Here is a 27272-nt window from a genome sequence, read left to right as displayed (position 1 = left end):
TGAAGCCATATTGTTCCTCTTGTAACTCTCCTTCAATATTTCTTCTCATTCTTCTTTCAATATCCTTTCCAGTATTTTCACTACCTGCGATATAAGTGTGATTCCTCTAATAGTTACCACAAACTTTCTTGTCCCCTTAAACACTGGTATTATTATCCCTTTTTTTCAGTCTTCTACTACACATTTCTGTTTTCATGTACACTTTTGTAGTCGGTACAACCATTGCATAACAACAGGTCCAGCAGCCTTTATCATTTCCACACTGATTTCATCCATCCCTGTTGCTTTTCCCATCTTCATCTTTTGTGCCACTAATTCCACCTCCAGCATTGTTATATTATCCTCTGTTGTTGAGTCCTCATACTCTATTGCTTCTATGTCCCCTGTACAGTTCTTCACATTCAATAGCTTATCAAAGTTCTCCTTCCATCTTCTCTTTATCTCTTTTGGGTGTATTAACAGTTTCCATCTTCCTTTTTCACTAGCTTTGTGGCAATTCTTTCAGTCCTCTTACTTCTCACAAGTCCATACAGCATCCTTTTACTGCCACTTACATCCGCTCCCATTTTTTGTGTAAATTCTTCCCAACTCGTGTTCTTTTCTTCTCCTACCACCTTCTTACATCTCTATTTGCTGTTGAGATACTTCCTTTTGATTTCTTCTGTTTGATCCTGGTTCCGTTCTCGCCAGGAGGTCTTCTTTCACCACTTTCCTCACTTCCTCATTCTACCACAGTGTCTCCTTTTCTTTCACTCTTGTAGATGTCCTGCCACAAGCATCTCTGCTGCACTAACAAATGCCTTTTTAAAATTGGCCCACTCCTCTTCTACATTTTCCACTTCAGTAACTGGGATTTGTTTCAATCTCTCCTCAAAATCTTCCTGTACATTTTTTACATTTTTGTCTTTCAGTTTCTAAACTTTTATTTTGCTTTCTCTTATCTCTTTTAGTTTTTCCATTTTTCCCCACTGTAATTTTGCCACCACAACTCTATGGTCCCCATCAAATACTTCTCATGGTAAAGCTGTCACATCCATCAACTTCCTGCGATTTGTCCTTTCCACCAAAAAGTAGTCAAATGCTGATTTTGTTCTTCTGTCACCCCAACTATATCTCGTAATTTTCCTGCTGTTTCTCTTTCGAAACCATGTATTCCCCACTAAGTGCATTCCTCTCACAGAAGTCCACTAGTTCCTCTCTATCACGTTTCTTTTTCCCATATTCATATGGTCCAATGATTTCTTCCTTTCCTTGTCTCTGGTTTCCGACCTCTGCATTCAGGTCTCCCATAATAACCACTTCCACACATGAAAATTCTCTTTCTACTTTCTCCAAGAATCCTTCAATATCTTCTTCCCTGTTTACTGTCCGTGGTGCATACACTTGTATGAAGTCCATCACTTCATTCTTCATCTTTAGACTAATCATTATTCTGTCACTCGCACATTCTACCACTTCAGCATACTCCTCCAGATGCTTCGAAATGATTAGTCCCACTCCGTTTATTGCCTCTTAGCCACCACTCCAGTATAATGTATATCCTTTCCTTCATTTCTTCCTTCCTTTACATTTCCATTTCACTTCACTCAGCCCCATAATTTCTACCTTCTTCTCCATGAAATCTACTACTTCCTCTGCCTTTCCTGTCAGGATCATAAGATTTACTATTGCTGTCTTAATGTTGGTTACTGGTCGCCCATTTCTCACAGTTCCCCAGTACCCTGAGAACTGCACGCCGCTTTAAGCAAGGGACGCCCTAGCCTTTTCTGAGCTTGATTTCCTAAAACCATACCATATACCCAGTATAGGCTATTATCACGATGTGGTCGCCACTCCCACTGCCAGATGTTATTCTAGGCCGCTCCACTGGAATACCCTGAGCTTGGCCCTCCATATTTGTGAGCCCTGGAGAGAGGGTGTCCCAGTATTATAAAGCCCCCAGGAACTGGACTGCCTGTTGGTCCGCGGGTTGCATTGGGTATTTCAACCAGCCCTACTGAATTGTAGGGTCCCGCTATCTGCCACCTGGGGACACGCCCTCTAGGGGTTAACAGGCTACCATAGTCAATTCATAGTACAGGGCTTTAGAAATGAGTCTCCGCAGCAAGCAGTGCAGCTGTGGCCTAGCCGAGTGGACAGTTCAGGTCGCAGCAATGTCTGCTCAGGGTCAAATGTGAGCGGGCAGCTCAAGAGATTACAAGCACAATGGTTCTCTAAAAATGTGTGTAACAAAGATTGATTGATTGATTGATTGATTAATAGATAGACTGTTAATAAAGCCAATAAGAAAGTGACTTGAAAAGTAGTAAATTGTAAGCCTAATGATTGTTGTACATGTACCAAGTTCACAGCAGATTTATAAGGCTATACTGTATATTTACAGTAGTTTCTTTGTTACTGCTAAATGTGCCGTGAAGACAGATACATGAGTGTGCTGTGCCAGTTTCTGCATGGTTAGATGGACTTTTAAGGAGCCTGTTGGAAATAACCAAATGTTTCTCTTCCGTTAAAATCGGTGGTCTACTGCTCTTTGGAGTATCGAATACGGCACTGCAACTATGAAATTTACTTATTAACACTATGCGCCCGCCGGTAGTAATATTACTACCACACGGCGTGCGCCTGAGTGCCGCTGTTAGTAATACTACTACCACGATCTTTGAAATTCAGTCACTCGAAAGCTATTAACGTTATCGAATTAATTTTTACTTTGACGAGTTGTCGATTTCCTTTACTATCATTAGGTGGTGTTGTCGATCGACAGTGATTGATGGTGCAACTTAGGGACGATGTTTCATAGCCACGTGCGCTCAGTTAGATCTTACGTAATTGCTGACATACGTACTCCTCGCGCGCTCCGGTTAGATAAGCTCAGATTTATGTAGGTGTGTTCTAATGATAGATTATATGACTTCAGAGATTTAGAATGAAAGTGTAGTGGGGCAACAGTCTGCAATCATCTCTCAAGTAGTCGATTTATACTGTATAATTATTGAGATATGGATCCCGGAGCTTGTAGAAATAAAGGAAATCCTACGAGTGCATACAGCCCACGGATAAGTGAACAGATTATTACGGAACTTGTGAACGATTCAGATTCTGATCTGTATGAAAGTGATCATGAAGAAGAAAATGAAAATATACAAGTCCCTCAGGATGCTGAATCATCAGATTCATCACCAGAAGAACCAGTCGCAAAAAGGCGAAGGGAGGTGGGAAGCACGGGAACGCAATGGAAACAAGATATTACTCCTGTGAACAGGCCTGCGGGAAGGCTAGTAGGTAGAGATCATTTTCCACACAGAATACCTGCAGTAGGCGCGAAGAAGGAAGGACACGCGCAGCATATGTGCAAGGTTTGCTACGACAAGTCCAAACAACACCGAAGAAAATGACAACCATATATTGTCGTAAATGTAACGTAGGTCTTTGCATAGGAGAATGTTTTGAGTGATACCATACCAAAGCTAAGTATTGGGAATAACAATGTGTAATTCTGTTATTCAGTGACTAAAATCTATCGAACTTTTCTAGTGAATTAGAAATTCAAGTGCGTGAACAAGGATATCAGAATGGACCAATATTGTAACTTAAGTTTCTTTCCAATGCTGAAGGTAAGCATCTATTTGCTTTCGTACAATATGTATCTAAATTTATTAATTTATAATGCGAAAACTGACAGAACTGTGATTTTTTTTTTTGAGAGTCTAAATTACGCCGGCACAGGGTAGGGACGCCATCATGAAACGTCCGGGCTCATAGTGTTAAATCTTGCACAATATCACTATGCTATAGAAGTGAGCCGGGGAACAGTTCGTAAATCTTTTCACTGCATCCATGTATTTGTCACCTTCTCGGAAAACCCACTCCACTAAAAATGTTCGCTCCTCTGCAGTGTCACACACTACTGACTTCCTCCCCTGACCTTCACTTTAACAGCATTGCATCTTGCTCGGCTTGAGCGGTATCAACATACCCGGTGTCACCACCAGCCACATTTCTAATGCACTGTACTACAGCAGCGTGCAAATTAATCTGAGCAAGATACAGAAAAGTGTTCTTGTAATAAAAGTTATACCATAAAAGCTACTGAAACTCAGTTCTGCAATTACAGAAAGTCATGCCTTAATACTTTGTGACCTCCTTTGTTCTTCAAAACAGCATTGGCAATTTTTGGCATGGATTCCACCAATTTTATGCAAATATTCTCGATCTCTTCATCATGAAACCACATCTTGATAAGCATACTATCATGTTTACTTTTGTTGACCTATCCAGTTTTGCCATTCTCTTCTTAAAAATGTTTAATGGGGTTGGTATTGGGTGAGTTGCAGGGCCAAGGGAGCACTTTAGTGTTTTCGTCTTCAAAGTACTGTATTTGTTGACAATTTTGAATGTGTTGCATGGTGCAAGATGATGTTGACAGTACTTTACTCTAGCACTACCCTCCTTCAAGTGATTTCTATGTACTGGTCACTGTACATCATACCTTAATGGGGACTAAAGGTTGTGGCCCCTTGTGGGTAAAACATCCCCAGAACATCACTTTTGGAGGATGTTTAGGTGCTTGTTGAATATGGGCCAGTGACATTTTCTCTGATGTTCCTTTATGCACATCAAATTTTCTTCCAATCTTCCACAGTCCAGTCTTTATGTAGTTTAGCCCATATCGATCACTTTTTGCGCACAGCTTCCATCAGAAGCTGCTTCTTTACTTGTCTGCATGCTCTTCTTCAATGTCTGCGGTGAACTGTTGTAACGTGAACATTTTGCCCGCTCTGACTTAAATCTTGGTTGAGGTCAACAGTTGAGAGCCTGAGGTTTATTGTACTCTTGTTAATTAATAAAGTGTCTTCTTTTGGTTTAGTCCTGCATTTCTGATCCTTCCTTTCTTCTTTCCTAAAAATAATTCAGTTTCTTGGTATTGCTTCAAAATTGAATTTACCATAGCCACACCAATACCACATTGTGAGGCAGTTTCTTTGTGTCATAGAGATAAAGTCAATTTCTCCATTTTTCCACAGGGTGGGATCTTTGATCAGTTTACAGTACATTAATACAACACCATACTGAAAACATATACAACCTTACCCAGAGACATTGAGCTTATTACTGCTATATAAAGAACATCCAACAGTGCCCAGTAATGTTAACAATAATGCTGCCATACACCTTCAGTGAGATTAGCTTAAAAGTGGGAACTGTGTTTAGGGGGAACACTCAATTCTGCCTACATTAGTTATAAATAGTCTTAGAAATAATTGTGTTCAGATTAATTTGCATGCTACTGTATGTGTTTGCTTTGAGATAAGTAGTACTGATGGCCTTATTAAAACAAAATATATACGTAGCAATAAGAGGTAAATTGATGTCAAAATAAGAGATGTATTCAGAACGTGAGTACAGTAGCAGTAATTCAAATCTCTTTTGTTTCATCCAAGTTGTTCCTGTACAAACACAGAAGGTATTGACCCCATATATTAATAGACCAGAAATTGTATTTTAGAAAATAATTTCTGTATTCTGCTTGCTTTTGTTCCATCGTGTTTTACTCGTCTAAGACCATGTCAGTGGACAATAAAGTACTCTTCTTCTTTTTTCTTCTTGTGTCATCATCATACAATCTTTGTTGATGACATTGTGGTTGTGGGGCTGTTGCTTCTGCTGCTGCTGCTGTTGTAGATTCTCCAGAGTTAGCAGAATACAGTCGCACTTTGTTGTTGTATTCATATTGGTATTGTAAATTTACTCATTCAGAACAAATATTTCAGGTTACCTATGGATATCAACATCTATATCGTACATAGCTTTCTTCTTCTTCTTCTTGGTTGGGTTGTGAATTAAGTACCTCCACAGTCTTATCTCTCCGCCATTCTCTTCCTCCATTATTTTTTCTACTTTTTCTCCACTCTTCTCTATACACTCCTTCACCATATCCATCTACCCCTTTCTGAGCCTTCCCATTGTCTTCTTCCTATTATTTTCTCTGTAATTATTTCCTTTGGAACTGTCCGACTCGTTGGCTGAACAGTCAGCGTACTGGCCTTCGGTTCAGAGGGTCCCGGGTTCAATTCCCGGCTGGGTCGGGGATTTTAACCTTAATTGGTTAATTCCAATGGCACGGGGGTTGGGTGTATGTGTTGTCTTCATCATCATTTCATTCTCATCACGACGCGCAGGTCGCCTACGGGAGTCAAATAGAAAGACCTGCACCTGGCGAACCGAACCCGTCCTGGGATATCCCGGCACTAAAAGCCATACAACATTTCATTTCATATTTCCTTTGGAACTTTATCTTCTTCCATTCTCATCGTGTGTCCATACCTTTCAGCTTACTGGCCTCTATCTTGCCTTGCATTTTAGGGAATCCAGTTCTCTCTCTGATGTCTACATTTCTGATGTTATCTCTTAGTGTCTTCCCAATTATTCCGCTAAGAAATTTCATCTTGGCTGCTTGGATTCTGCTTTCATAATGTTTTGTTGTTGTCCATATGCCTGCTGCGTATGTCAGAATTGGTCTGTAATACCGTATTTACGCGAATAATCCCCGCTTATTTCTTTTAATAAAATTGAGGCACAAAATTGGGGTGCAGGTTTTATTTGCGTCAAGGTTGGCAACATGCTCCTTGTTCACGTAGTTTTCGATGTTGGGTGTACAGTAATGCTTTGTGTAACCGCAGATGGAAGAAAACTGTCCCATAGGTCATATTTAAATGGAAAAGAATTCAGACCTTTAATTCAAAACTGTCTTTACCTTTTTTTAAAGTAGCATTTTACAGAGTAATTTAAATTTGAATTTTCTCAGTGTCACGATAATATGCATCTTCCGCAACATGCAGGGGTAGCTTTCCGCACTTTCACTTGCTTCGGTGTGTCTACAGTGTGTTTCATAGTTGCTAAGTTTGAGTGAAATTGTAATTTGTTTGTATTCAGCATTTTAAGGAATGCCACATCGTCATGTAGCAGGCAGTATGCGGAGAAACAGAATCCGTGAACACTGGCGATGCTGACAGTTGCCGAAAAAGCGTGGCTCATAGTAATAATCAATTCGTTTGCACCGAACAATATTGTCAATGCCGATGAAACTGCATTTTTTTAAATTCCGAGATCAGCGAACTTATGGTTTTAAAGGAGATAAGGTCACTGTACTGTGTTGCAATGCAGACAGAAGCGAGACACTTCCTACTTCCTAGGAATGTTCGATAAGCCATGATGTTTTAAGGGCATCGAGTACTTTCCGTGCAAGTACAAAGCATCTAAAATGCATACAGTACAGTAGTCCAATGAATAAAAGGAACCAGCATAGATTTCTCGTCATCTTTGAGTTTTTTCTTTCGTTGCGTGAGGTTATATTTGCAATGAATTATCCAATTGCATTATTTGAATACTGTAAATGCGCCTTGATGGATACATTTTGGAAATAGCTTTTTCCATGGGATTTGAAAGGTTTAAACTGTGAATCAATATTAATTGCTTGCAGTAACGGGTCTTAGAATACGTTGTGAAATATTTTTGAATTACAAGATGGCAGTTAATTCGCACTCGCGTAATTCAGTCACATATTTGCATCCATACAACTTCGAATTAACGAGGTTTTACTGTATCGCAAAAATAACAAATGAGTTCGCAGGTGTGTCTTTTTCAAGTGTTTACATTGCATGAAAAGAATTATCCACCACTGGTCGTGTTACTATCCGAGTAAAAAGACCGTGTGTGAGAAACGTTTTAGATGTGGAATGTGACGAATTTAGGAGAGGATTCTAGTGTTGCAAGGGACGAAGAATCTTCCGATCTACGGTGAATCGAGCCTATTGCAAGCCCAGATGACTGAAATATCTGTCACGTAAGAAGGCCTACTTGTTAATTTTCACGGCAAAAATATTCTATAGCAGTGATAATGCATTTTTATCATCTCAAATATGTTCAAGCAAAGTAACTACAGTATATCAGTCATGTTTATATTTGCGTAAATACCACGTGGAACTCGCGGAGCGATACGAAATGTTTGTTTGTTTTAGTTCATTTCATGTTTTCAAAATAGTCCTTCCTAAAATTAGGGTGCGGGGATTATTTGGTGGCGGGGATTACTCGCGTAAATATGGTGTACCGAGTACAGAATTTTCTTGCATGTCTTTGGGATATCCTGGTTCCACACTATATGTTCTCACACATTGGTAAAATCCATTGGCTTGTTCGATTCTTTGCAACTTCTTTGTTTATTTTCCCATCTTCTGCAAGTATACTCCCTAAATATTTTAAGCTTTTCAGAACTTCTAATGGTCTTCAATTTACTTCAATATTCTCTCTTCCTTCTCTATTACCTTTCGTCATCACTACTGTCTTACCCTTCTCCACACTTAACTTCCATTCCATATTCCTCTGTTTCCTGATTCCATACAGTAACATGTTCTTGTACTTCCATTTCTTCCATTTCATCTTCTCCCCATATTACTGTGTCATCTGCAAAGTAAGGCCTTTGTCTGTTTGCTTCCCTTTTGTTGTTGTACATGACTGTGATGAAGAGTAGAGGGGATAATACACTGCCTTGTTGTAGTCCTGTTTCTACACTGAACCAGTTTGTTTGTCCTTTCTTTGTCTTCACACTACTTGTACACTTTGACCAATGAATCCAAGACCAGTTGCTGTGGTGCACTGTCATATGCCTTCTCAATATCTATAAAATAAAATGGCGTATGGCTTTTAGTGCCGGGAGTGTCCGAGAACATGTTCAGCTCACCAGATGTAGTCTTTTGATTTGACTCCGTAGGCGACCTGTGCGTCGTAATGAGGATGAAATGATGATTAAGATGACACATACACCCAGCCCCCATGCCAGCAAAATTAACCAATGATGATTAAAATTCCTCACCCTGCCTGGAATCGAATCCAGAACCCCTGGGACCAAAGGCCAGCAAACTAAACATTTAGCCATGGAGCCAGACATCAATATCTATAAATGTCATCACTAAATCCTTCCTGAACTTAATGGTATCACTGCAAAATTGAAATTATCTTAGCCACACCAACACACATTGTGGAGCAAAATTGTGTTTGTGTCATAGTGGTGTGCTCAGATAATGTCACAATTTTTCAATGTTTCTGCAGGGTGGTATCCATCTCAGACATTAAAAATGAGGGTGATGACGAAAGGTAATAGAGAATATTGAAGTAAATTGATGACCATTAGAAGTTGTGAAAGGCTTAAAATATTTAGGGAGTATACTTGCAGAAGATGGGAAAATAAACAAAGAAGTTGCAAAGAGAATTGAACAAGCCAGTGGGTTTTACCAATGTGTGAGAACATATAGTGTGGAACCAGGATATCCTAGAGACATGCAAGAAAATTTTGGACTCTGTGTACCGTATTTACGCAAATAATCCCCGCCGCCGAATAATCCCTGCACCCTAATTTTAGGAAGGACCATTTTGAAAACATGAAATGAACTAAAATTGATGATTGTAATATCTTGTAATAATAATAATAATAATAATAATAATAATAATAATAATAATAATAATAATAACTAAAATTCCTTTCGTTGAAAGAGTAACGTAGGCATAAACAAACATTTTGTATCGCTCCGCAAATTCCACGAGGTATTTACACAAATATGAACATGACAGATATATTTACTTTTGCTTGAACATATTTGAGATGATAAAAAATGCATTATCACTGCTGTAAAATATTTTTGCCGTGAAAATTATGCCTGTGGCCAAGCAAAACTTGGGCTGGGCATGTTAGGCATGTGACTGAAGCCCGATTCAGACTCGGGCTGCAACCTGTGGTTATTTCTGTAGAAAAATTAGTTGTTTTTGGTACTTAATCTCTGTGCGCAATTGTCTTTCAGTATGGTATGCACTTGTTGCCATCTAGTGAAAGAAAATACCAAGCAAACTAGAAGTTTAATGTGAAAATTGTTATCAAGATCGTACCTATGGGACCTCCAGTTTTAACTGAGATGTGTTGGCTGAGTGGCATAGTCTTTAATAAGGCAGCCGTGGTTTGAATTCCAGCCAATGCATGCGAGATTTTTGAAGTGATAGGCTACGTTCGGATTCCACTTAAAACTGGTCCCATAGCTACGATCTTGATATCAATTATCATGTTAAACTACATGTTTGCTTGGTATTATCTTTCATACAACATGACAAAATAAATTATAGTTATGTATAAAAGCAGGAGTTAAGTGACACCAGCAGATCCTTATGAACTAAATACAGTAGCTGTAGCTCACTAATTGCTTTCATTTAACTCAGTAACAGTTTTGTCTTTTGAACAGTGAGCCTATAAACGAAGTGGAGTAGATGTTTAAAATATGTTCTTTCCCCAGGTAGGAAGTAGTTCAATTTCTTTTGTTTATTATTAATTTTTTGTGTGTTTTATATCTTTGTGGTAAGAAACATGTAAAATATTGTTTTCTTCAAAATTGTTCTGAACAGTTGTCCAAACCAGCCTGATGCCACACAGTACCGCTCAGCTTTCATAACAGTAAAATTCTCATTAAAGGACAATACTGTTTAATTATATTTATGTATCATTTATCCTTCTTGGGCATAAATTAAGAATGATAACACGTGAAACTAATTATATGAATTATTAGTTAATTTTGTGATGTCTATGTAAAAAGATTCACCTTGTAATACCTAATTATAATCAATTAAAAAGAAATTATTACTGTTCAGTGCACATATTTTCCGCATGACTCATGACTGACTTAGAAAATCAGAAGTTTCTTAAAACCAAAAGCAACAGATTGGTATCCCTGAAAATAAAATCAGCATCAGGGCTGAATTTAGTCAAATGGTAAAAAGCCATCAGAATTTCAAAGTGGAATCAGAGTCCAGAAGACAGAGAGCATTTATGGGTAAAGATCATAAGGATAAGAGATACTGGCAGGATATCAAGGCCTGCAGAGATCTAAATGCTGAAAATGAGACTGGTCGTCAACACACAGCCCATAGAGGCTCAATTCAAATGTAAAAATGTCCTCTTCTGCATAATGCAATAATGTACAGTCTACATCTGGAATGTACCTATGGTTTGGTGTGGAACTTCCCAAAACAAGCAACACAAACACTCCGACCTTACACGTGACATACTCTTTTCTTATCCAGGATTGACAACTTTCTGTGGCACAGTGACAATGCTGGCTTGTTGCAGCGATCAAGTATATTGCTATATAATTTAAAATAAAACTAGCAGTTTCCCGCTGGCTCCGCCCGCAATGTACAGAGTATGGTGTTGTTCGTTACTCTCCTCATGGATGTATTTGCAAAGTTTTGATTTAATGAAATAAAGCACATGATCTGCTGTGGTAATAGAATGTAATATTATGTCAACAAAACGCTTGAAAATACATCACACAAAGAAATTGAATTAAACTTTCCTTGGAACAACACTACATGCCATCGAAAGAAAGTGCTTGATCCACTGAGTGTTTTTAGACCAAAACGAACTGCGTACCTCAATTAGAACGAAAGATATGATTGCTTCAATGAGAAAAAATGTTGAAGAAATGAGATGTCAAATTGAATGTGCACTTTCCTCAGAATCATCCCATTTGAATAGTTAAGAGCTGAAATGAAAGAGCTTGATCCACTGAGTGTTTTTAGGCCAAAACAAACTTCATACCTCATTAGAACCAAAGATATGATTGCTTCAGAGAGACAAAAATTGAAAAAATCAAATAATTTGAGGAAGGCAGAAGTTAAGTGATTTAGAGTACCTAATGACAAACCTGTGCATGAATACCTTTCAGTTAAAAAAAATGAAGGAAATCTACCGGATAGAATGTCTGGACTGACTGACTTTAGTTTTCATAAATTTTTTTAATATATAGATAGTTTTATATAGAATTGTGTTCTCTAACCATACTGAATCACATGAAAGTAGACCTGGAGAAATTCTTATTTCTGAAGCAGATTGTGTTCCCGTGTAAAACAGGTGGCCGTTCGGTGCGAGGTGAATTAATGTACCGGGTGAGGTACGTCTTCATATTTTCTCGCCAGAATTCTAGCTGAGGAATGTCTCTCTTTGATTTTCACAGAAGTTGTCAAGCATTGTGTACCGTCGTATCCGGAAGCCACGTAAAAATAGACTACCGCCTGTTTTGCCCCTCAAGCTGGTTCTATAAAAAGGCCTTTTCATCCATGCGATCTGCCCCTTCCATTTGGCAGATATACTTGCGAAGCATATCACAGACAGGTGGTTGATCATATCGATTAGTGGTGTTGCAGCTTTACCGTAATCTACTTCATACTGCTCATTTGCAAACTGGTTCTTTCCTTGGTACATCTGAAAGGGCATCAGCGTTAGTTCACCGCACCTTGAAACCACATCTTATGGTTTACCCCCTAATAAATTGCTTGCGTCTGTGCCTTCCATAATAAGCAGTCAGATCATCTTCATCTCTGAAATTGTTATGGCACATTTATTGCACTGTCTTTATTAGAGGTCTCAATTTCAGTAGCTTATCATTTGGATTCATATTATTGTTGTCAGTGAAGTGAATACGCCACATTTGCTTGCATACCACGAACCCTTGTGTAAATCGTGCACCTACGTTTTACGAGACATTATCAGGGAAAAAATTAATGACAATATTTTCTTGAAACATATGTATGTATTAAACAATAGTTAGCTATAAAAGTCTATAAGCCTATCTAAGAAGTACAGTAAAGAAACAGGGCCCACAAATGCAGTTGTCGTAATACTGGTGGACAAGAAGTCCATCGGAATTCGATCTAAAACAAAAGAAAAGCGTAATATTAGATGTTGGTAAAAGTGAAGAAATGAAGAATTACGTTATAGCTAGAAAATGATTAATTTAACATTCATGTTTCAGGAAAATCATCCATTCTCTTCATTAGTGATGTCAGTTCAAGGAATAAAACATGTAACACTAACTTTTGTTTTTTCTTACAATTTAAAGACGTATTGTATCCTAATTTCACCATATCAATGAATAAAGAAACTAATGAAATATTATGAAAATGATCTTTACATAAAATTTAATATTTTGTTGAATTGAATGAGAATACCTAAATCAATTTTTAAGATCTTAAAGTTTTTCTTCTTTAAATGATCAAATGCTAGTTTGTACAATGGGTTCACTTCTGTATTGACAAGGTGGACTCAAAATAAAACTATAATAGTTTCTTTAATAGATTCAGACACGTCAATACAGGATCAAATAAAAGACCTATTGTGGTTAAGTTTATCAACAGTTATAGCTAGTATCACAAGAAACATTTAAAAGCATTTTACTCTCCATTTAAAAGTAGCTCTGCAGTACCATAGTCTTTGTCGGCACTGCTGAATTTGTGTGCAGAACTTGGAGTCTCATCATCGCTGTCCATTGCATTTGATATGCTACATTTTGTGAAGGTTTTCATGATGAGACCCTCAGCAATAGAATTCCACATGACTTTAATCCATGTTGCAATTGTGGCACCAACCTTTCATTAAGTATACCCTGGTAGACAGTCCAGTAATGGAGCTTTGGAAAAATAAGAGGCCAAAAATGTGTATTGCACTCATTCCAGCCCACACTATTGTTGGTTGTAAAATCTGTGATTTTCCTTAGCCCAGAAATCAATGTTTTGAGAATGAGTCCTCCAGTAGATAAACACATTTGTCTGTGAAGAGGACATTATCATGGAAACTTTGAGACTACGACACTACTAGAAGCATCCTAAATGCTGCTTTCTGCATATTGATTTCAATATTACTCAGTTCATTGACATCCAAGGGATTGTGGGGCTTGAGATCTGAATCACTTTTCATGTTCATCATCATGGCCGAATCCAAGCTCTGCAGATGCTTTCTGAGAGGATTTGTGAGGAGAGTTATATGTTGATACCTCACCAACATGGCATTGTCAGCCTGCAATTTTGCCCATAAAAAGGGTGAAACATGTACCTTAAACTTTTAAGTATTATGTATAAATTTTAACCACATAAAATAGTGGATTTTATTGTATTGAATAGGTGGTTTTATAAATATTATTATGATATTTGTGATATACATCATCTTCAATACAGAACAAAAATGAGAATAGTTACTTGTAACTCTCTGTCACCGTTATTGAAGTCTTTCATGAAGTCAGACCACTGTCACTAATCTCTGCTTGATGGTAAATGGACTAATCAACCATCTTTGTTTATTACTCCCTTGCACAACCTAACTGCACATTCTGTGGTTGCCAAGGTTAATAATGTGATTACTAAGACAATTACTGTTACTTCAACATACATTATTGTGAAATACAAGGAGTACGCTCACTTTGTGGCCACAGTGTATATCCCAACAATTATGCTCAGCTTAAGACACTTGGAACCTCTTCGCAGTACACGCATGTACTCAGTGTGGGAAGATTGATATTATGAGAACCACGTGTATGAACACCAGGCTGATGGATCATGAACATCATTGTTGCCTCAACCAATCAGAAAAATCTGCAGTGGCAGAGCACCTACATTCTTTCCACATTCAGAAAATCAAACTATAGGAAACTATTGTTCTGGGTACTGTCGTGACCTACCTGTCCTGAGAGACGTTCTTGTAGGTTGGTCACCAGGCAGTTGGATGTTGAAGTATTACCTGTCCTGCCGAGCAGAAAGTAGGGAGGTAATTGTAGGTGTGACTCTGTCCTGCAACTCACGAAATGAAAGAATTGATAATCTCCACTGTCTTTTATTTCCTAAGACGACTAAGTCTATTATTTACAAGTATTTACAAGTTGGATATGTCGTTCTGAAAAAGAAGAGAGCTTGCCCCACGCGCCTACTCTACAACTACTCGTATATCTGAATTTTGTCCTGCGGCACGTATAACTTCCTGACACGAACAACTGCTCGAAAGAGCCTCGTTCTGAAAGTATGAATTACTGGTTGGGAGAGAGCCCCGCGCCATCTTGGCCTAGGGTTATGTCTGCTCTCCTCAAGCAAAGGTCGATCCCTTCCCACTATCCTAGGGGTTGGGTCTTATGGGCATTACTTAGCTGTTCACCTTGTCGGTGGCACCCTCAAATAATTATCCCAATACGTGCTGCCCTCTGGGCACTGCTGTCTCTGTCTCACTTCGTACTTTTCTTTCCTCATCTCCCGAAAGTGCAACTGTACTGGGGTTTGTTCCCTGCCTTGTCCCTTTTCGGACGTCGGCAAGCCGCTTAGCTCGCATACCAACTCTGTTTGTCCACATCAAACAAACAAGTAAATATCCTTTCTTGTCAACAGGCTTTCGTTAGCCTATTTCACAAGCTGCTCTCCGCTACATGTAACTTCTTGAAAAGTTCCTTCTTCCTTCTAAATATTAATTCTGACTAAAATTATTATACAATTACTCTGATACTACAAGGTGTCTCATATCGATGATTATTATTCTGATACTAGTTTGTTTCTCTGGATACCTTGAGTTCGAGTTCGGCTGCGAATCCCGGCTGCCGTCCATCTGGCAGTCCGCCGGTTCGAGTCCCTGGGGAGGTCGGTACACAACAGTACCACTCACCAGTATCATACTTGTCACTAATGAAAAGCTATTGAATACTGAAGTATATCACTTGATTCATCATGTCGTTGAATTGAATATGCAGTACACCTGTTTTGAGTATCAATAAGGGTTAACAGTACAAGGTTGTTTCAGTCTGTCTTGTTTCCCTTTAACTTAAGCTATTCCTGGAAAGAACTGTATTTTATTCACTTCAGTCATTCATACAACAATATTAAGTTCTTCGTACTAGAAACTATTCTAACTGTTGCTGCTTTATTTCAGGAGTTTAAGGTTATATGTTCATTTGTCATGTTTATTTCTCTAGAAATATCTCATAACCTCTAACAAAATTAAAACTGGCTTTGATAATCATTTTTGTTGTTATTACGATTTGTTGATAACTTATGCCTGTATTTAAATAGTGAATAGTATGTAAATAACTTTTATATCTGCAAGACAATTGTATTAAATGAAGCTGTATTTGTATCTTCAGGACGGATTGTGTTCGTGTGATGGCTAATCGCATTCTGTCAATGCGAAGTGGGCTGAAGGAACGCTTGCAACGTTTGGGTACACCTGGTTCATGGGAACATATCACTGAGCAAATAGGAATGTTCTCCTTCACTGGACTCACACGTAAGAAATATTTACTAAATTGGTTGTAATTTCTTACGGATAATGTTTACATGATTTAGAGTTACTTTTCAGATCTCTGTAAAATGTAAATTTGGGTATTATTACTATTATTTTTTTGGATTCATTATGCCCAAGTTTGATCGTACTAGCACTCTGTTTTTCTTTTTCTCTTCCTTTAACTTATTATTATTATGTCCGGCTCCATGGCTAAATGGTTAGCGTGCTGGCCTTTGGCCACAGGGGTCCCGGGTTCGATTCCCGGCAGGGTCGGGAATTTTAACCATCATTGGTTAATTTCTCCCGCACGGGGGCTGGGTGTGTGTGTGTTTTCATCATTTCATCTTCATCACGATGCGCAGGTCGCCTATAGGCCTCAAATCGAAAGACCTGCACCTGGCGTGCCGAACATGTCCTTGGACACTCCCGGCACTAAAAGCCATACACTGTTTTTATTTTTATTATTATTATTATTATATTTTCACAGCTCAACATAGTTTGATTTTTGTTAGTTTATTTTAATCTCAGCAAGATAATACATATTCAGTTTTGTAACATTATTCATAACATTTTTATAACATTAGTACTTGTGCTCTTTTATCATTGCTGAGTAAGTTTCATTTGAAGGAAAACTAGGAAAACTATAATCATTATCATCATCATCATCATCATTGTATGCTCTATGATGGAGTGGTATGTTTAACTCATCGGACTTCCTCCACAGTGTGGCCTGTTTTTAACGGGATATATTTTTAGCGGTTCAATTTACGTCTGTGTATGCAGCTTTTTGAAGTCCATTCTGACCTTAACAAGGAGAGTTGATATTTAATGTAATACCTTTACCAGATCAATAGAACCACTGGATCTGTTATCAACAACTGAAGCTTTTTCATCCATTTTAGTTGCTTTACTCTGTATTTGGAGATTTTAGTAGCAGTTTAAGATGTTGGATGTGCTGAGGTATAAGTATGCAAGTTTGTGTATTGCTAGTACAATAAAACCCTTATTAGCCAAACTTTGCTAAACTGAAACCTGAATTAACTGAAACTATGGTAAAAAAAATAAAAAATAAAAATAAAAATGCAGGACTGATGCTCAAAATTAAGCTGGCAATGTTCCTTGCAGCAAGCAACCTTATCCTTTTATCTGTACACCACATTCCAGTACCCTGTATACCATTAGGTAACTTTCTCTCTACAGCACATTCCACTTAGCGAGCTTGATAGATACAGTCGCTGAAGTGCGGCCAGTATCCAGTATTCGGGAGATAGTGGGTTCTAATCCCACTGTCGGCAGCCCTGAATGTGGTTTTCCGTGGTTTCCCATTTTCACACCTTAATTAAGGCCACAGCCGCTTCCTTCCCACTCCTAGCCCTTTCGTGTCTGATTGTTGTCATAAGACCTATCTGTGTTGATGTAATGTAAAGCAACTTGTAAAAAAAGAAAGAAAAAAAAAGAAGAAAAAAGTGTGTTATAGTACCTGCTTTGCTGTGTATTGTACCGGGATTGACCATACATCAAATATTTCTTAAATAAAATACGCCATAAAGAATTTATAAAGTATTAGCGAGTGTATTTTCAGCGCTCATACTAACAAAGTCTTGCAGGAGCAAGTAATCAACCTGCACAATGCTACTTACATCATCATACAGCCAACGCAGTGTCAAGGACAGGTTGTGTCATACGATTTGGAAACATCCATCCAAGAAAATTTTCTATATCCTAAACCAATTGAGGTATTGATTCAGAAACAACAGCATCTTATACTGCACATTTCAAAGGTCTCCTCATGTTAATTTCTCCAAAATCGATCCAGGGATTACGGAGATAATCAAGATTTTATAAAACATTATGTCAGAGCTACATCTATATAAAAGGCAATCGCCCGTGGTCCTGACACGGCAGTTCACACTGGCAACACGACAATTTTGGTTCGCCGCATGATACGGAGTCAGCCTGCATGGCGAGATTTTGCCTAAGTGACGTCCAAGTTGTGGAACATAAGAATAATTGTGGCGTTAGGGTACTGATAAACTTTCAGTAAGTTGAACCTCATTGAGGGACAAATATTGAAGAAGGTGATTCTAAGACTTGTATAACTAACATTTACGTGTGTGCTAGAAGCCATAATAGTGAATTTTTCAAGTGAACTCGACTTAAACTTTTACATTTTGATGTAAATAACAGAATATTCAGAGACTTTATTTTTCGTACAAGTGTTTAACCATTCACTTAGACATTATATCAAATTTGGTAGTGTTGTTTTTCTTCGAACAGACTTTTCACAACAACAACAATAATTGCTTTGCATAAAATGCAGTAGGCCTAGTTAAGAATGATAGTGAGTTTTCATAGTGATTTACATGTCATAGACACAAATGCATCCATAGATATTCATGTAATGCAAGTGAAATTTCCAAGTGAACTGTGCTTCTAGTAGGCCACTACAAACATCCAGTTTCTTTAGAATTATAATTCTAAGAGTACAGTTATTTCATCAGACGTTCTATTTCTCAACGTGATGAGTTCCAATGAACAGTGCAAATATTAATTTGACAGAAATCGTCGCCATAAGACCTGCCAGTGCGAAAAAAAGAAAGGGGGGGGGGGGGGGCAGAAATACTCTATGCAAGTGATAGAAGTCAAACGTTATATCTTCTTGTGGAAAGCCACCACAAGTTTCTCAAGTGCAGCTTATTTTTCTAATTTTTCGTTTCGGTTCTAAGTTAGAACCAAGACAACGATTACAATTCAAAAAGTTCTGTGGCTTATGTGAATCATTCCGATACTCGGGGGACTGTTAAATGTGGACACTCGCATAACATAATCAGTGAGTGGTTACCCTGCGCCGGGACCCATTGCTGTCTACAGGGGATCATGGTTCCCTGGTTTGGTTGCTACCTATAAGGGATCATGTTTCCATGGTTTAGTTGCTGCACACGAGGGATCGTGTTTCGCTGTCCATCAAGGAGGATCTATGGAAACAATACACTGTAACCAGTACAATTGTAAGGTGAACCTTTCGTGAATAAATTCAGTTCAAAGAGTTTGGAACTCATTGTAGTTAGGACCTCTCTCTGTACCCAGCTCCAGGTCTACTGTACATCCATTGTCTCCTGTGATTACCTTTACTCTCCTTTATATCTAGTCATGCCTTATTATGAAATAATTTCCTGGTACAGTATTGACCAGAAGGTCCTATGTACTACTTTATTTCCATTTTGATGCTGATCAGTATAAATGTTCTAAGTCCTAGGTCAATGGGATTTTAGGGTGTTTGAATGTGACAGCTCTTCATGTGGTTTGCTTCCAGCAGGTTACAGAATTCAGGGCAAATTCACATCTGCCAACTCTCCAGATTTAGGCCGGAGAGTCCCGATTTATCATCATTTCTCCTGCCCTCCTGCTTAATGTATTAATTCTCCCAACTTTTCAAAAATCCTGCGCATAATTTTGGTCTAAAAGTGCAAGTTGAAAACTCCAGTCCTTTGAGCAAATCAATTAGAAATTGTTTTTATGTATTTTGAACTATGTTTTGATACTGCAGTTGCACATCATATCAATAATTTATTGTTAATTTTCCGTAACAGTGTGTATGTACTATCTCCCGCATTGTGTTTAACTGATATGGATGTTGATTCCCATAGGAAACCTGAAATATTTGTCCCGAATGAGTAGATTTATAATACCAATATAAATGGTCCCGTTATTGGACATTATAAATTTTCCAGCTAACTCATTCCTGCTTGCAAGCTTTTCGCCTCAGTGTGTTAAGCTGGGCTCTCTCTCATAGTGCATTGGCACTGCCGGTCTCTCCAAGTAGCCTGCGCGGTGGCCTCCATGGTATGCACTAGCCATGCGTCTTGGTAGGAGTGTTGCCAACCCATAAATATTTTCTTCGCTAAGTTTCAATTGAAAATCCGCTAAGTTCCACTAAATTCGAACTGAAGCAAAGTAATATATACTAGCTGTTTTAATAAATGAGATTAACTCAACACTCAGCAGTTTCAGAACAGGAGTTCATCATCTACTCCTCCCCGCACTATATGCTCTGAAGCAGATGTGCTGTGGTTTCATATGAAGCCATATGGTACTACATTCATTTTTTTCAAAATATACACTGGCAGTCACAGCAGCGAAGCACGTACGGAAATTTTCTAGTCTATTTCAAAAGTCCTTTTCACTTTCATTGCTGTTTTCATTGTTTTTGATAAGTGCGGAAAGAAATAATGTCAGACAATTTCGCATTTATATTGCACTGCCAATAAATGCACCGTCCGTGTTTGGGATCACTGGAAATCTGAACCAACTAGACTTTTAAAATTTAATTATTTTACCACTGTTTGCAAAATATCTGACTACTTTTTAACCTTTTTTTTTCCGACATATTGACGTATTAAAAAAGAACTTGATGTCAAAAGGAATACGATATCAAACACAACACTACCTGGCTCATCAAGAGTACAGTACTGATTGCAACAAATTCTGGCTGAGGCTGTGGGCCAGAGCTGGTCTAGAAAATGACTAGTAGTATGCAGCATAAGTTCAGTACAACATGAATAAGTATGCTATTATACCATAGGAAGTTCTGTATTATTTTTTTCTCCTAGTGATGAAAGGTGATACTGAAAATTGCTAAAGGAAGTTTGAAAATCCATCAAAAAGTCTGCTGTCCGCTAAATGGAAAATTTATCCGCTGTTCCACTAAACAATCCGCCAAATTTGGCGGAAAATCCACTGAGTTGGCAACACTGCTTGATAGGTCTACTATTTACGAACTGATGAGCCCAACTTAGCACACTGAGGCGAAACGCTGGCAACCAGGAATGAGTTAGCTGGAAAATTTATAATGTCCATTAACGGACCATTTATATTGGTATTGTGTTTAACTGGCGTCAAACAGCTTTGAAATCATTGATGGTTAATTTAGCGTGTGTTGTTGGAAGTTTTGTGTAATAGCGTATGGGTGAGAGGTAGTTGTAGGTTGGAAAATATTCTATAATCTGTTTTACAGATGTAGAACTTACATGGTGTTGGCATTAATAGGTTGGTAGGCTATTGTGATTTTCAGCCTGAGTGATTTTGTCGGTTCCTCAGTAATATGGCAAAGAAATATGATGTGACGTTTAAAAGTGTGTACTTGGATAAATTTCTGTATATAACCGAGTCAAGAAGAGGCTCAACATTTGCAACAAAGACAGTGGAAATGACCATCAATAGCGAAGGAACAAGCTCAAATATATTTCTGGAAGGAGTAAAAGTCAAATCAGCTTCCTACTTCAAGTACCTCAGAAGCACAATCTCGAAAGACAACACTGTTAGGCAGGAAATACTCATTAGGACACAGAAAGCATAAAATTTCTACAGTCAAGTCAGAAAATAACATAAAAAGCAAAAACAATCATGTACCACACTTACTTTTGTACCAATCCTCACATACGGTTCAGAGACATGTACCCTACTAAACAAAGACTTCAATAGAATCCAAGCAACTGAAATGAGATTCATTGGAACCATGAACCAAACTACCAGAAAGTACAAAATCAGAAATGAAGGGAATAGGAAAGTAGCTGGTATCGAGGTTCCTATTACCATTGTCATAAAGAAACTCAGACTTCAGTGGTATGGCACAATAATGAGAATGAACAGGGAAAGACCTGCCAGAAAATATTTTGACCTTAATCTCATAGGAAGAAGACCACAGGGAAGACCACGAAAATGCTGGATAGAGACTGTAAGATCAGGTTTGGAGGAGAGAGGACTCAAATGGGAGGATGTACTGGAACAGAAGATGTATAAAGACAGAAGGAGATGGCGAGCGCTTGTAGACCACACCCGGGAAACTGGAGTTGGGAAATGATGATGATGAGTGTTTGTAAGTGTGATTTCACTATCTTGCATGGGTGGGAAGGGGGACATTCCAAAACATGTGCTCACAAGGAAACATGAAGACACTGCCCAATATGTTGAAAGAAAGCAGAAACTTGATTTCAGGTGTAAGGAGGACGACACTGACAGTACAACATATGCTGAAGTATTGTTCATGCCATTTATTGTTGAATATAACTAGAGATGGGTCCCTGATACTTTCAGTACCTCGATACTCACGATACTTGCATGGTATTGACATCGAATGATACTTCAGAAAATTTGCTAGATACTTTTTTGATACGTTGGTGGTAATTCTGCAATTTTTATTTTATTTTAAAATCACAAAATATTATTGCCACAAGTAGAACACTTTAAAGTGGTTGTAATGACCCTGTAGACAGTAGAGACGAAGACTGGGATACGGCCAGGAAGACCCTTCCTTCAGTTCCTGCTTATTCAGTACAAATCCAAACATCTAATTACCTCATTGCAAGTCAAGCAAGAACCTGACTAATTACAAGTTGAGTTGAATTTTTTAGGAAGTGCTTCTTTACGATTTTCTAACAATAGAGAAATTACCTTCGTTGTGTTGTGGGAAAAATGAAACTACTCCTAAAAGAAATATATGACAGATCAACTTACAGTTAGAGCTTTCTGGTGAAAGTGTCACTTGAATATAGTATCGAATGATAAAGCGGTCTATTTTGGTATGTTCTTAATTGCCATGTTTGAATGCTAGCGCTGTCAGTTGAGGGGAGGCATCATCTGCAGGAGCTCTGCTGCAACTGCTAGGAATTTCCTTGTGGCAGGGGTTGGTCCTCATTACCTTAATTTCTAGATTTCCTACTTGCTTGTCTGGAGGTAACTAGAAATATCAACGTAGATAAACAGACAACTTCTTTGGGAAAACCAAGTGTAAGGTAAGGCCCAATGAGGTTAACCACCTGCCGTGAGCATTAGTTCTCTCCCTCTTCCATTCCCTGACCACTCACCAAATTGATTATTTTTTCTTCAGTTGCTACCTCTACGTGACGGAAGATTGTGTTTTGTTTCATGGTACCGTACCATCTGTATTCTATTTTGTTCAATATGAGTGAAGCGTGGAACTATTTTCAAATAGACCCCCATTGTGATGATTGCGCTATTTGTCATCATCTCCAAGCGCTGTGCTCAATACAGTATCATCTACACTGCCCTGATCCACCACCTTTGGTTTTCTTTCTTTCTTTGTTATTGTTAATATGTATATAATGGTGTAAAATTTGTTTTTTTGTATGTAGCCGATTTTAATGCTTCTGACACAACAATAAATATGTAACATTGCGTTAGCTCTCGCGTGAGGTATGGCCATTTATAGTTGTCCAAGACTAAATACTGGCTCATTTAGAGACATTCCAACCTTGTTGTAAGTTAGCCCCTGATGTGTTGGAATTGCCTTCCGTTAGGAAAATATGTGCAGTACCAGTACATGGTGAAAAGTTCTCCAAATATCAATGTAGAGTGTACTCCTGTAGTGGATACTTCAACTGGAGGAGAATAAAGACAGCAATTTCTTGTTAAATCACATAAAAATATATGGTCATAAAAATTCCTTCTTTTAAGGGCACATTGATAATGGTCAGAAAGAGAATTTTAAACTTTAAATTGAGACCATACCAAGCTTAATGGGTCTTGTTTTTTTTTTTGCTAGGGGCTTTACGTCACACCGACACAGATAGGTCTTATGGCGACGATAATGGGTCTTGTTGATCCTTCAGTTGTCCTGTTACAAAATTGCTGCTCCATATTAATATACCAAGGTACTGGTGATGTATACACAAACAGATAAAGGAGTTGGGTTAAATTGAGGTCCTGCCATTTTCAAGAACAAGTTATGGCATGTTATCTGCCGGGTGAAGAGTGGCAAGACTGCTGTGCTGATAAAGTATGCAAGGAGCTTCTTAAACTCCTGGACAACAAAGGAATCGGTATACAGTACTTGAAAGAGCTCTTCCACAATCTATTATCCCGATCGGAATAATCCCAGTATATTGTTTCAGGTTCACTTTTATCTCTCTTCTCAAAAAGACAAATGCCAAATTATGAAAAGAGCACAGAACCATCAGTCTAATGAGCCATATCTTGAAGATATTCTTGAAAATTATTCACAATAGAATTCGTGCTAAGTGTGAAGAAGTGATAAATGAAACACAATTCAGATTTGGGAAAGGTCTTGGGACTGGAGATGCACTTTTCTGTATACAAATGCTTGTCCAGCATTGCTTAGAAATGAACCAGGACATCTATGCATGTTTCACAGGCCATGAAAAACCACTCAACAAAGTTCAGCATAGAGGCACTCAGCACCGAGGTTATATATATTGTGGAAGCCTTTACTTCACAGAGTTTCCTTTTCAATCCTCCTATGTTCTTCATGGCCTGTGGCGATGCTTTGTATATTAGATAAATTCTGTTGCTATGCTAAAAATTATGAACATAACTAGGAAGACTTTGTATAAACTTTAGAGTGACTTTTGGTCTTACGATTTTTCAGTTTATTCAATATGGGCATCCTCCAATATGTGATCTATACTAACACATAGTCCAATTGTGTCTGTTTCCTCCTTAATATTCAACTCTCCTGAGTCTGATGTGTCTTGAATAATAATTTTCTATTATTTTCTCTGTTTTTTTCATGAGTTTGAAAAAAAATATTGTAATTGCAGCTCGTCAAGTGGAGCATCTTGTGAATGAGTACCATATTTACCTACTGAAGAGTGGCCGAATCAATATGTGTGGCCTCACTACAAAAAACATTGACTACGTTGCTACTGCTATTCACGAAACTGTTCTCAAGTTTCCAGAGTAAGTTGAAAAGCTAAAATAAAACGCATTAAGACTACCAGAATGTATTACATAAATGCTTTATGGAACTTTTAGCATTAGTTGCAATTATACTGAACTGCAAGTGATAAAAGATTGATTTTGTGAATGAAGACACTGATTTCATATTACGAGTTAACTAGGAATGAATATAGATAAGCTTAAGGGACACTGGGACTGAAATTTCCAAATTCTATATAAATTGAGGTACAGCTTTGAAATTTTGTATGCTTATGAATAGTCATACCATAAACCACTGTGATAAATTTGAGCATTGCAAGTTGATTAGTTCTTGAGATATTAATTATTTTATACATTTTCATGTGTAAATTATTCAATATTTATAAAGGTCTGCTGCATTAAACCAATCAAGATAGTGTAACTTTTAGATAATATTCTATTGCATTAATACAATTGGAAGAAACCTACGGATTCTTTTTTGAATTGCATTAATGAGTATGAAGAAATAATTTTTTTTAATATCAAAGTTTTTAATCTACAAAAAATCTTCAATTTTTTAAGTTTGAAATTTTTTTGCAGCCAGACCAAAAGTGCAATCCAAAAATCGATCCGCAGGTTTATACTCAATGCAATGAAGATAATACATGCAAATTCTGAAAGCAATATCATAAGATTTATGATGCGTGTAACATTTTGAATGCCTGAAAAAGTGAAACAGAGAAAAAAGCAATTTTTTAAAATAATGGACAATGCTCATAACCTGTATTGCCAGCTGAGAATCTCAAAGAAATTTCTTGTTTTCTCCTACTTTTGGATTTTGGCTTACGCCACCGAGAACTTATTGTATGCATTTCACCACAGAACAACATCAAACAATAGTAGAAAATACTCGCATACCTCAACACAATCAAACTGGAAAACAACTTGTTTGTAAACAAACAGGATTTGCACATGGTATGTACGGAAATAGTCGTAAATAATGTTGAAACTAATAAATATTTCTTTAATAAGTAATCACTGTCCTTGAAAATAGGCATAAAAATTTACTCAATATATTATGCAAGGCCACACCACCACCTGTAATTTTCATTCAGATTTTTCAAACTTTTGTAGTTCTTATATAGTTTACATAGTATAAGTGCCTACTTCCTCCACTAGAAAGCAGCAAATGCAGACCGACAGATGTAGGAGGCCTTTTTGAAGTATTCCTATGAAATGAAATCGTAAAATCTGCTTGAATACACCACTAATGTGTGCTGATCGTGAGTCGAACGAAAGTGGGCGTTTAAAGGACTGCACGCCAGGCATTTAAAAGCTACGCTAGAGCTTTAAAAATGGAGGAATTTGGATGAAAACACTGCTATCTGATCCGCGGGGGTTAGGGGTGTATTAATATGGAAAAAGCCGAAAATCAATATTTTACATATATTTTGCCAAAATTTCAGTCCCAGTGTCCCTTAAGTTTGGAATTTAAAGTATGTTAGTCGGGATAAAATTCGATTCACATACTTCCTTAAAAATAAAGAAAAAAGAGAGAATGCTTGCAATCAGCAATGCACAGCATGAAGGGAACAGAGGCTTCTTTAGTTTTACCAAACAATGCATTCTGTTTTATAAATGTTTAAATACTATTCAATATATTATTGAAATACATTAAGATTTTTGATATGTCATCTGTTATACAGTGGCATTCTGGAATTTAATTTCCAGCTGAAAATGCCATACCATATGTCTGTGAGGACTGTGCAATAATGTGTTCTTTAGATTTTAAATGTATGGTGTTAACTGGATATTTTTGGAAGATTTATGAAAGAAATTGAAAATCACTTTTGATACATCTGATTTTTTAAAAAGTGGGATTGAAGAAAGTTCTCAGTGCTGAAACTATGTATTTAACTTACTTTTGACCTTTTGGTCTTGCAAAACACTTAACATGCAGTAATGTTGTTTAAAAATGTGTATAAACTTTTCCTTATTGTTGTCTCTCATCCTAGAGATCAGAAATGTGAGACTTTTATTGTATTCACTAATAAAATGTCGCATGTCATGGTTGAGAAAGAAACAATTTTAATTGTTATATGTGTTAAGTTGTTGATGACAGATCTTTGAAAGATAAGTTTTTGGTGTTTATTCCTTGAGAGTTGTTAATTGTTAAATTAATTTGGTTATTATAACTGTTGGGCTGAGCATAAATGTAGGTATTGTATAAATTATTGTATTTTGGGGCTATCTTGAAGAGTTATGGGTGGGGAAATTTCTCATCCTCATTCTAAAATATTCAATATATTACCAAACGAACTTTCTGCTTATGTTTACATTTACATTTTATCATGAAAAATCTCGATTGATCATTGCTATGTAGCTCCAAATTCTAATTAATGGCATGGACTTAAAAACAATACTCATCTTTAAGTTCCTAACAGATTTTATCTATTGTTGATTGGGAGAACTT

At 37.6% G+C, this 27272-nt stretch overlaps 1 protein-coding gene across 1 annotated transcript in view; it reads left to right on the top strand.

Moving 5' to 3' along the window:
• Got1 (Glutamate oxaloacetate transaminase 1) overlaps positions 1-25019 on the top strand; it is a 64032-nt gene extending 39013 nt beyond the window's left edge. The window contains exons 7-8 of the mRNA XM_067152504.2: positions 15987-16129; positions 24703-25019. Of these exons, the coding sequence (XP_067008605.2) occupies positions 15987-16129; positions 24703-24845 (286 nt within the window). The 3' untranslated portion in view covers positions 24846-25019. The remainder of the gene's footprint in view (positions 1-15986; positions 16130-24702) is intronic.
• Positions 25020-27272: the final 2253 nt, after the last annotated feature.

This window comes from Anabrus simplex, chromosome 8 (assembly GCF_040414725.1).
Source record: "Anabrus simplex isolate iqAnaSimp1 chromosome 8, ASM4041472v1, whole genome shotgun sequence".
Taxonomy (NCBI): Eukaryota; Metazoa; Arthropoda; class Insecta; order Orthoptera; family Tettigoniidae; genus Anabrus; species Anabrus simplex.
This window is presented reverse-complemented; position numbering and strand designations above follow the sequence as displayed.